Source organism: Typopeltis vanoorti, chromosome 2 (assembly GCF_054136105.1).
Source record: "Typopeltis vanoorti isolate ZY-2024b chromosome 2, IOZ_Tvanoo_1.0, whole genome shotgun sequence".
Taxonomy (NCBI): domain Eukaryota; kingdom Metazoa; phylum Arthropoda; class Arachnida; order Uropygi; family Thelyphonidae; genus Typopeltis; species Typopeltis vanoorti.
This window is the reverse complement of record NC_143550.1, coordinates 128,990,605-129,003,010: the sequence shown is the minus strand read 5'-3', so window position 1 is coordinate 129,003,010 and position 12,406 is coordinate 128,990,605. Positions and strand designations below refer to the sequence as shown.

At 33.9% G+C, this 12,406-nt stretch overlaps 1 protein-coding gene across 1 annotated transcript in view; it reads left to right on the top strand.

The window, feature by feature from the left end:
- Nucleotides 1-12,190, top strand: part of LOC150109427 (solute carrier family 22 member 3-like) — a 63,146-nt gene extending 50,956 nt beyond the window's left edge. Inside the window, exons 7-10 of the mRNA XM_090408137.1 lie at nt 1,053-1,267; nt 5,005-5,186; nt 7,347-7,528; nt 11,403-12,190. Of these exons, the coding sequence (XP_090264263.1) occupies nt 1,053-1,267; nt 5,005-5,186; nt 7,347-7,528; nt 11,403-11,487 (664 nt within the window). The 3' untranslated portion in view covers nt 11,488-12,190. The remainder of the gene's footprint in view (nt 1-1,052; nt 1,268-5,004; nt 5,187-7,346; nt 7,529-11,402) is intronic.
- The last annotated feature ends 216 nt before the right edge of the window (nt 12,191-12,406 follow it).

Here is a 12,406-nt window from a genome sequence, read left to right as displayed (position 1 = left end):
TCCTCCCCCCCCCCAAAAGGAAAAAACACTAGAAAAATTTCCAAAAATATTTTCCTAATTACAATTCATTTTTTGATTTATGTCGTGTCGTGTCGTGTCTTCTATTTCTATACTACTTATGAATTAGCGGTCACACATGCATAAGGTGGGAATACCCTATAGCTCTCGGGAATCACGGCCGCTATGAACGCAAGGCGAAAGAAGTAGTGCTCTGGCTGACCGAGAGCTACTTCGTTTGCCCGAGCAGGGCCAGAGGAGATCACGGGTATCATGTATTGCCGATCATTGCAGATGCTCAGTCATAGGTCGTATGCAATGTGTAGTGTGTATTCTCAAATTGTCTACTCAACTCGGCTACCCTCCAAGATTAAATCATGAGTGCTCGCCTTCCCCCAAGATTAAATCCTGAGTGCGCCACTGTCTCATACGATTATGAGATATACACGTTGACACAAACACAACAGCAACAGAGGGAAAGCAGGAGTTCAAATTGTGATACTTCAGCAGTGTTAATTAATTGGCGCCCTCTATCGGGTTGTCGAGAACATCGGAATCGTTCCTTCTATCAAGTACCCTTCTGCCTAAGAAAACAGTTTGGTGACCAAGACGAAATAATAACTAAAAATAAATAAATGAAAGTTAATTATTATCCCTAGATGTCAGTTACTTCCGTTAAACACAAAATGAGTGATAATTAACGTATAATTTATTCATATATGACTACTTCGAAAGTGATCACCGCAATAAAAATAATATTTCCTTTAAGTAGTCTCATTCTCCGGTTTATTAATTTATTCTGTCATTCTCTTCTATCTTTAACAACTGACATGCAATAAACTAAACAAGTGATCTGTTTATTCAAATTACAACTTGGTATATTGATATTTACAACATTCAATTAAAAATATCATTTAATTTTATCGTGAATATTAATAGTTTTAATGCTTCATGTACAATTGTGTGTTGATGTTTGAGTTAAACTGTGGAGTGATTTTATTCAATTATTAGTCACAAAGGTTAATATAAATTTCCATAAACTGCTTCCGATGTAGGACCATTGCTGCAATTTGCTACAACGGAAACTGTTTGCATACAACCAACCTGGACTTGAACATATATCTCGGTTTCTCTTTGGGAGCGATATCAGAAATCCCGGCCAATTTCTATATCTTTCTCACTATTGACCGGATTGGACGAAGACTGCCCGATTTCTTCTGTCTCATGCTAGGAGGAGTAATGGGGGTTGCCATTGGTTTCATGTCGAAAGGTATTTGAACTTAATTATATAGTAATTCAATATATTTGAGCAGTAAATTTATTGCATTTAAATTTCACGCTACATCTCCTTTTATAGAAAGTAGGATTTAAATTGATGGCACTCATAGGCACCAGTTTTCAGCTCTCTCTCTCTCTCTCTCTCTCATTTTTTCAAATATCATACAGTACACTCCTGCTTTTACAACCTAAAAACCATCATTAGCCAATTGTCGTAAATCCAAACAATAAATTTCTCATAGACTCAGTGTCATGAATTCGGGCTGCGTTCCTTGAAATAGTTTGAGATATATAATATAATATTCATTCAGGTGCCGTCTCTGATCCCGAAGTTGGCGGCCATAGCCTTCCACTAATTTCTATCTTGTGCATACTCAAAATCTGCATGGTACTTTTTTCCTGTCCAGACTTTAATGTCCTACATATAGTGATTACTTGGTCGGTCACTTCCTCCCTTCCCTGTAGTTTTCCTATAAATAATGATCATATTGGTTAGTCCTCTTAGCACATCTCCTAAGAAAATCATTTCCTTCTCTCTGATCTCATTCAATAAGCTTCTTTTTTTGGTTTGCTCTTTCACTCACTTGCTTGTTCGTAAAATTTTCTGTTCAATTAATGTTCATCAGTCTTCTTGATAACACATCTCCAGAGCCGTCACTCCTTTCCCATCTCTTTTCAAACAGTCATGTTTCTGAGGTGTACATTAATAAAGACTATACAGAGCAAGTTAACATTCTTATTCTTGTATTTATATTGACTTTTTTTACTGTTACGTACTTGTTTCACGTTAAGAAAGGCTGTTTTGCCATTTGGATTCTTCTTGTTATATCTTGTTCATATTTGATCATCAGTGATTAGACTTCTCACATATACAAATCTGTCTACTTGTTCTATCGGATGGCTTTTGTAAGGTTATGTTTTGGTTTTTATCCATCGCTTTTGCTGTGATTATTGTTATTATTAAGAAAGACCTCCATGGAGTCGGGAACTCATCAAGGAAGGCCGGATGTTATCCTCACCAGGTGTCATACCCGTTCTGGAATTCATTCATACTACCACCATTCAGTATCTCCAGTGCTAATCCATTCCAATCACGCACTGCTCTCTCTCTCTCTCTCTCTCTCTCTCTCTCTCTCTCTCTACATACATACATTATATATATCTCATCTCATCTTCCTTATACCCTCTTTTACCTTGCGGTGTCGAGGGTCCATTGATCATCGGACCTCACTCCGTTTACAGGATAAGGTGGTCAGCCTTATGCCGCAGTGTATCCTATGGCCTGTAGTGTTGAGTTCTCAAGGCCAGTTTGCCTGCTTTGCGGGATGAAAACCCCCGCATAAACTGGGGGAAAAAACCCTGCTGTCCACGCCCAAGACTGGCTAACTTGGCTATGGCTGAGGAAGATCCTTCAGCTCCTCACGTCACCGACGGAAATCGAACCTAGGACACTCCTTCCCCAGGCATATGGTTGCGAAGCGCATAGCCACTAGGCTAACCGCGTGGTTTTTTTTTTTTACCTTGGGAATAATGTATATTAGGGTTACCAAGTAATTTTATAAACTGAGTTATTTTACTCCTAATCCCAAGTAAGCAAACAGTTAAGTTTGCTTACTTGGGATTAGGAGTAAAATAACCAAGTTTATAAATAACCAAGTTTATAAATAACCAAATTAATTAAAATAACCAAGTTAATTAAAATAACCAAGTTTATAAAATTACTTGGTACTTGGTTATTTTACTCCTAATCCCAAGTAAGCAAACAGTTAAGTTTGCGCCTGAACGCGTTCAGGCGCAAACTTAACTGTTTGCTTACTTGGGATTAGGAGTAAAATAACCAAGTTTATAAAATTACTCGGTAACCCTAATATATATATATATATATTAGGGTTACCAAGGTTATTAGGGTTACTAATATATATATATATATTAGGGTTACCAAGGTTATTAGGGTTACTAATATATATATATATATATATTAGGGTTACAAATATATATATATATATATATATATTTTTTTTTTTTTTTTAAACCTGATTTTACTCCATTTCCCAAGTAAGCAAACAGGCAAAAAGAAGTCAAGTCTTGCACTACGTGCAGGGTCAGCTAGACTTGCAACACTTGCAGGTGCAAACTTGACTTGTTTGTCTGTTTGCTTACTTGGGAAATGGAGTAAAACCAGGTTTAAAATAGCTTGGTATCTTTAACATTTATTATACGCAAGGTAAAATACTTTCTACATTTATGTCTCCTCCAGAGATTTTTATTTAATAAGGTTAAAACACCTAATGGTAACTTGTTCTGGTAAAATACTTATAAGCTCTGTATTACTAAAATCTTGGTATTTCTAGTCTGGCTCCCACCGAAGAGACCTCGATAGGGGTCGGAACTGGTGGGGGGGCTGGCCACCGCTGAGATTATGGCTCTGGCTGGTGATGGGGTGAGCCTGCCACTCGGTTGAGCCAACGCTGAGAAGTTCTTCTCGGTGACGGGGTGAGCCTGTCACTAAGTGGAACAATGCTGAGTTGGACGGTCTTTTGACCACTATGGAGTGGTCTGGGGATCGTCCTAATTTTTAGAGAGGTCTTCACTTAAATACACCTCGATAGGGGTTTGAACTGGTGGTTGCTGGCTTTGAGAGGCTCTGCTTGGGGATAGGTTTTTGCCTGTCTCTGTGTAGGGCCACCGCTGAGATCATGGCTCTGGCTGGTGGTGGGGTGAGCCTTCCACTGGGTAGAGCCAACGCTGAGAAGTCTTTCTCGGTGACGGGGTGAGCCTGTCACTGAGTGGAACAATGCTGAGTTGGACGGTCTTTTGGCCACTATGGAGTGGTCTAGGGATCGTCCTAATTTTTAGAGAGGTCTTTACTTAAATACACCTCAATAAAGGTTAGGGTAGTGGCCCCTTGCCTTTAATACAAAGCATCATACATCTCCTCCAGGAGATGTGCTTTGCATTAAGGGTAAATATTGAGATTAGTGATCAGAGCTCATTCTACTTTTACCATGAGTTGCCTTGGTCTTGCACTACGTGCAGGGTCAGCTAGATTTGCAGGCGCAAACTTGACTTGTTTGTCTGTTTGCTTACTTAGGAAATGGAGTAAAACCAGGTTTAAAATAGTATCTTTACTTGTATCTTTAATATATATATATAGATGGCCCGCTCATCTATATATATATATATATATATAGATGAGCGGCTCATCTATAGTTTATTCAATATTTACGAGGGGGAAAATTGTCCACTCAAATGCCATCTATAAACCATTCAGTGTTTATATGTTGGTTGAAACTTAAGATATTTGGCAACTTAGGCATTTATTAAATCAACTTACTCCTTTTAAACAATATCCTTATCTTTGGAAAATTTGCATAGCTTTAACATTGGCGCCACTAGCATAGTTTTGTAGAATCTCAAATATGCTGCAGTTTAGTGCCGAGATTCTTCTATCAAATAAGAAACTCTTAAAAATATCGCACTCATTTAAATCATTCTTTCAACCTTAATGTGTACGAGTCTCAAGTCCAAGCAACTTGGACACATTAATGAACGGTGACTAAGAAGATTCGTTTATGTCAGTTAGTTACCCAACAGAATTATATATGATATGCATTTTGATATATTAATAAATACAAGTAGTGCAAAATCGTCGTTTCTGAAATCCCCTCCATATGAGATTCACATCCATGCTGTATTATGTGATATTTTTATTTATTTATTTTATTTCAGACGCTAAGCTAGAAATATTTATCATGGCGATGATAATTCGTACCTCCTATACTGCTGGCTTCGATATAACACTACAACTTGGAGCAGAGTTGTTCCCAACTGTCGTCAGAGGGCGAGGCATGTCTATACAAAGGATGTTTGGTGCTGCAGGAACGACTCTGGCTCCCTCTATAGTATATCTGGTAAATATTGAACTACTTGAATCGTAAAACGTTGATGTTATTAATTAAAAATGTAAAGATATAATCCTAATTACCGCTATGATTATTATTAGGAAGAGGCGTAGCTAGCGGGGGGGACGGTCCTCCCCGGGCGACATTTTGAACCTTTTTGAACTTTTGCAGTTAATTCTAAAATACAGTCTCGAGAACTCATTTTCAAATATTGTAATACTACTGCGAATATTCCTCATAATTGCTGTAAGTGTTGATAGTTGTGAGAGGAGTTTTTCTAAATAAAATTGATTAAGAATTATCTACATTATTATTAAATAAACTTCGCCAAAGTCATCGACGATTTTGCTAACAGAAAAGAAAGAAAAATAGCATTTTAGAATGTTGAAATTAAAGTTTTACTTCAAAAATAAACATATTGTTTTAATTTATTTCCCTATATGTCGTTTTGACTTTTTGTAGTATTTTTGGTGTGTGTGTGTTGAGAGGGGCGGGAAAGTCAGGGACCACCCCGGGCGACAAAAGCTCTAGCTACACCATTGTTATTAGGTGTAAAAAGAAGGAACTATTGTGTATTTAAAAGCATGTATTTATTAGTGTGTTTATTACCCTAATAAATTTATTGTTGATGTATATTTATTGGCGTATTTAAATGTATATTTAAATTTATTATAAATAAATTAAAATAGCGTAATAAATACGCTAATAAATTTATTTCTTATGTATATTCATTAGGGTGTATTTATTAAGTAAAGGAAGAAGAAACATACCCATCTATAACAATCAAGCTCTCATAAAACAATATATATTAGAAAAAAGAAAAAAAGGGTACTCCTAAACAAAAATAGACTAAATAGCTATAAAAATAATATTTATTTAGAGGAGTAACATGGAAAATTTCCCAGAAATAATACCTACAATATATATACGGTATTAGAAAAATTCTATTCGTCTTATTTTATATATTCATTCATTAATTCGTTCAAGAGCCCTCTCCGGCATGAAAGTTGGCGACCATGGTTTTCCACATTTTCCTATCTTGTGCATCTCCAAAGATCTGTACTGTGCTTTTGCCTGTCGAGTATTAAATGTCCTTCATATGGTAATATCTTGATCAGTCCCTTCTTCCGCGTAATTTTCCTATAATTAACATATTAGTCAATCCTCCTTTTAGCCCATGTCTTAAGAATTTCATTTTCCCCTTCCTGATCTCATTCAATATCATTCTCTTTTAGTTCGCTCTTTGAATTCCTTGGTTGCTTGTAACCTTTTCTATCCAGCTTATCCGCATATCATTCTTCTTTGCAACTTTGTAACTTTGTAACTACATCTCCAGAGCCATCGATCTTATTCATTTCTTTTTTGATAATCCATGTATCTGAGGTGTATGTTAATGACAATGAAGAATGGCAGTGATGATTACTCTAGATATTTGCTAAAACTCTAGATGTGTTGCTCTTCGAGGAATTTGGAATATTTACTAAATATAGTGGACACAAAGTTGATTCGCTAAGTTTGACACTACGCCATGTATGGCCTTTTTTTTTTTTTTTTAGCCACTTTTTTTTATAGAAGACGCGTGTAATTTTTTGAAAGAAGTTTTAATTTCAAGAAATTGTAAAGATTACGACAATGATAAACTGTTCATTTCTTGCTTTGGAAAATATATTTTATCTAGACCTGTAGCTTCCTAGCTGTCTATACTCTATGTCAGAATAATTTAGTGCACAGAAATGTTTCTTTACTAGTTGTTTAACGTCTTTTGCTGGACTAATCTTTCTTTAAACAGAATATTTGTTAGTGATCATTCCTCGTGTTTCTCCAGTCGTACAAAAATAAAATAAAATAAAAAATAAGCCTTTGTAGTTTCCTTTATCTGTCCAGAATGTTAGCTTATTATTATTATTATTATTATTATTATTATTATTATTATTATTATTATTATTATTATTATTATTACATGAGACCTCCGTTGAGTCCAAGGACTCATCTTATTGATCGGATCAGTGGTGCTTCTCATTACCACACCTTCCAGTTGTTAAATTATTCGTCTTCTTGTAAAACTATAAGACCATTGAGAAAGCTATTGGTAATTGATATACTACTTTGTTTTCACTGATAATTATTTCACTACATCTATTATGCTATGTTTGAACAATATATTTTCAGGCTATGTATGATAGACTTCTTCCATCAATGATTTTTGGAGCTCTGGCCATTGTGGGAAGCATTCTGGTTATATTTCTTCCAGAGACAGCACATCAGCATCTTCCACATACGCTTGAAGAAGGGGAACTTTTCGGTCAAGATCAGAAGATATGCTTTTGTCCCTTCACTAAGCAATCTGAAGTGTAAGTACTCTAGTTTAAATAATATTTACATATGCGAGAAACCTCAGCGGAAAAAGTATACTTTCATATAACCTTGTTATTACTAAAAATTAGTATTTTTATGTATTGTAAAAACATCATCATAATAATAAAAAATCATTCCTGATAATTCCTTCACTGTCGCTGTATAGCAGAGTTTGAAGTACATTGACGGGTAAAGTAGTAATCAAGTTTCGCTCGAACAGTCACTGAAACGTTTCGTTATATCAGCATAGTTGATTTTTTAGTAAATTAGCAAATCTGTGCTAAATTACAAAACTTGAGAAGAATCCTTTTTGTTGGAGTTTGTATCCCAACTCTTCGATGAACGACCTGCCATTAGCGCAGGCTTGACATTTATCCTTTGATTTTTAAAGATCTAGTTTAGAATTCAGTAAGTTATGCAACCTCAAGCGGAAGTGCAAGGATTTCTCCTGGAAACTCATTTCATAAAAGAAATAAATGGGCCAGAGAATACACGCTGTTTTAGCCTCAACATTCTGGAATATTAAAACACTGTTCTTAATTCCAGATGTGAATGTTTACACTTAAGGCACCATGGATAGAATGCCATGAAGAAGGCTTTGCCTTCAAATAGTGAATTGAGGTGACTCTCTCGGATACAACACTCCAACATCACATCACAAAAAAGGGTTTTATTTATTAACTTTTAAGGAGGAATATAGATGATAATTTTATATGGAACTTTGGATTTCGATCATATCCAGATTTCCAACGAATATCTTGCCGTCGCACTTACCTGTATTGATTCGCTTTCATCAATGCAGATGACAGTGACATCACATCTAATCAACCGTGACCACAAGAGTCTTTGCACCATGAAACGTCTGAAATTTTGAAATTTGGCTGAAAATGATTTGTTGCAGGGATCTTAAATTTATAGGTGACATACTGATAAAGAATTTAATTGTGTTTTGCATACAAGTTAAAGTTACGATAATGTACCTTTATTCTACTACAAGCATCTGCTTTACTACGGTATTCCTTTTCATGTGTTTAGTGGTATGTAGATACCCAGTGCAATTTTCAAAATTTCTGGACCTGGAACCAAATGTTACTATTTGGAGAAACCTTAGCATGCTGAAATTAGTGAAAATATTTATAGAAATAATAAATTATAATAGATATCTTGTCATTATTGTTTCTTCTAAATTTGGAGATCCCAGTAGATTCATCGCACACGAAAAGTTATATGTTTTTTTCATATTCCCCACAGAGGATAAAAGTTCAGATTTATTTCTGGAGTATGTGTGTGCGGGAGGAGGACCCTGTTTCTTCTTTATGAGACCAGATAATTCATTTATGGTAAAATGTCCGTTGGTTTACGGAGGAGAAAATCCTACTTGCCTCCACCAAAGATCGACTAACATGGTTCTGTTAGTCGATCTTTGGTGGAGGCAAACATCTTTCACTTAAACGAAATGTTATTCTGTGAATAACATTTCGTTTAAGTGAAAAGTTACCTTATCGCTAAAAATAGTTCTACGTAATTCTATTAGTGGACCTAGAATATGCTGTTCTGGGTATAGTTTTTTTTTTTTTTTATTTTTATTTATAATAAAAGTTAGTAGATTTATTGGGTGGTTCCAATTAGTCGATCTTTGATACAGGCAAGTAGGATTTTTTCGTCCGAGAAGAGGAATTTCTAACCCCACATCTCAGTAAAATAGAACACAAATCACGCGATAAAACTAATTAGAATTAGAAGCACTAGATGGCAGCTGTATTTTGCAAGAACGTCATCAATCAGAATTACAAGCACTAGATGGCAGCTGTATTTTGCAAGAACGTCATCAATCCGTGAGAGCTGGAATTATGTTACCTAAGTCTATTAAAAATGTGCTACACTAAATTTGAAATAGTAAAATCTTTATATGATTCAGTGTTTCACCTATTTTGTTTTACAGTGCGATGCAAAATGGTATGCTAACTTAAATGGCATTGTAAAATGAAATACTCAGCTTGCTTTTCTTTTTCTCGTTTTTTTTCCCCTTTAAATTAAAATATCTACACATAATTTTGTTTCTGGTAATGAAAACGGTGTTATATTAATTAAGTGATTAAATAATAATGTGATATTAAGTACTCTATTTCATGGATATTTTTTCCCTCAACAGCTAATTCTTGGTTAGTCTATATGAGAGACTGTTTTGAACAATAGTGTCAGAACTGCTTGATCACCATACCATTTAGAACATCTAGGGTTAGGAACCAAGAGATGACAGCACTTCTTTGCCAGTCACTTCATCGGCTGCTGCTTATAATTAATGATAGTTTTGGCCTAAGACTATCACTAAAAGGTCTCACCTACTCCCTATAAGAGAATAAAAGGCGCTAATTTATATCTGAACTTCATATTCTTTTGTATAATGAAATAATATGTAAACTAGGAAACCAAACTTTATTTTTGGAAAGTGCTGAACTGGAAGCATGTGTCTTGGAATATTTTAGAACTGTAAAATATTCCGAAGAAGACGGAGGAGAAGATGAGCATTATAATGTATTGTAATATTGATATTTTATTGTTTTAATTTTCTATTATGAGAAAATTTAATTTTAGAAAAAGCTTTAAGATTAAGGAGTGAATCACCATTGGTGGAAAATAAATGATAATACGAACATTAAATTATACTTTCATATAGAATCACAAGCAAAAATTAAAAGACAATAAACAATTCCTGTCTCTTTACAGTTCATTTAAAATAATAATAATAATAATAATTTTTTTAACATTTTATTATTTCTCAGCTAAATTACATACATTACATGAATACAATTATGCATAACAAATACTTTCTTGTACATAATTTTTTTTAAATAATAATAATAACAATAACTGTTTACAACGTATATTATTATAATATTCATAATGATGATTATTACAGATGTTTCTTTGCAATTTTACACTCTATATATCTCTATATATACAATATCAATGGATATAATCACTCTATATTGCATACTTTTGTTACAGTTATTACATACATTTGATTACATATGATACATTACTTACATTTGTTTACATATGATACATTACTTTTGTTTACATATGATACTTACATTACATACATTTGTTTACATATAATACATACATTACTTACTTTGGTTTACATGTGACACGTACATTACATGCCCTTGGTTATATATATGATACATCTTGGATGAGAACTAATTTCTCTGCTTTCATCCTCGAAGCTTATATGTAAGCTTATCTGAGGATGACACCAGTTGGTTATTATTTATTGGTTTTTTTTACTGCGTTGGGAAGCTACGAAATCTATGATTGAGAAATTCGCGCACGCGCACTCTCTCACACACACACACATGCACGCACGCACACGCACACACCCATACGCACACACGCACACACACACACAATAACTTGGAATGTATTGATGCGTCGCTGAACTGGAAGCCTGAACGAATATATTGTGTTTCATTAAGTTTGTATGGTATTTTGGGTGCGTGTTTCTTGTTCGTAGTATGTCCTTAGAGCTCTTTTCAGGCTATTGTAGTTTGTAAGGTTTCTGTATTCAAAAGGTAATTTGTTTATCATGTCTGGGATGTAGAAGTTTCGACGAATAATAATAATAATAATAATAATAATAATAATAATAATAATAATAATAATAATAATAATTCTATACATTAACATACATAAAAATCAAATTTTGCACTATAGTATTTATTATAGTATTTTTCGAAAAATACTATAATAAATACTATAATGCAAAATTTGATTTTTATGTATGTTAATGTATAGAATTATTATTAACAATTTGATTTATTTTTCATTTCTGAATGAATTTTTTTAATTCTTTCATGTATTTTACAGCACACAGGAGTCAGACGCACCGCCTATGGACAAAGAATCAAACCAAGAAAAAGAAACTACATTGGCCAAAGATTCGGCTGAATGATAGTGCGTAACTAATCACTTCAGCAAAATATACAAGAAGGCGTTTCCGTGCGACTTTTCATATTTGTTCTTCTTTTTTGTAACCATTATACTTTAGTCATTCCCTACAGTTTAAATTTTAAAAAAAAAAATGCACAGTTCTAAGTATACAAGTGAGTCTGTAACTATTAACAGCTCATTAGTAAAATGCGCCGATCCATGGTTTCAACAGTCGAGTAAGCAGGGAAGGATTCCAAAGCAACATCTAAAAAGTTGTTACGACAATCCGGTGAGTACGGTCGAATTAACAGCAAAGTAGAACTGGCCTCTCTGTCGTCGTCTGCAGTCAAAATGTTGACGGCAAGCAAAGTACAGTATCAAGAACCAGTTTCAGGATAATGACCTTTACCGACAAGCTTGATTTCAGAAAAAAATAAATAAAATAACAATTGTTTTCTTTGTTTTGCAGGTATATGAACTTAGGTACAACCATTCAGTACATCAATATGCAAATAAAGCTGTCATATGTATAAACAAAAACCTTTATCATTATTATCAGTTATTAAAATATTGCTGTTATGATTATTATTTAATAATCTTTAATATTATTAGTATCATTACTGTTATTTGATAATATTATTGAAAAAATATTATTATGATCTTTATATTTTTCGCAAAAGTTGGCAAAACATTCTTATTATTATTAATGATAATAAAGTTCTGAAATTCTTGTTTCATTATTTGTTTTTATACATGAATATGACAATCATACCCAATTCAGGTTTTCTAGCACCGATTATATATATACTTATCAGATAATATTTTTTTCTTGCTCGTGGTCAATATTTTCCTGCTCGCTATTGCCCATACCTTATTAACACAAGTATGCTGTTTTCTCTCTGCATAATAAGAATATTAATAAAACGAATAGCTAAATCTCC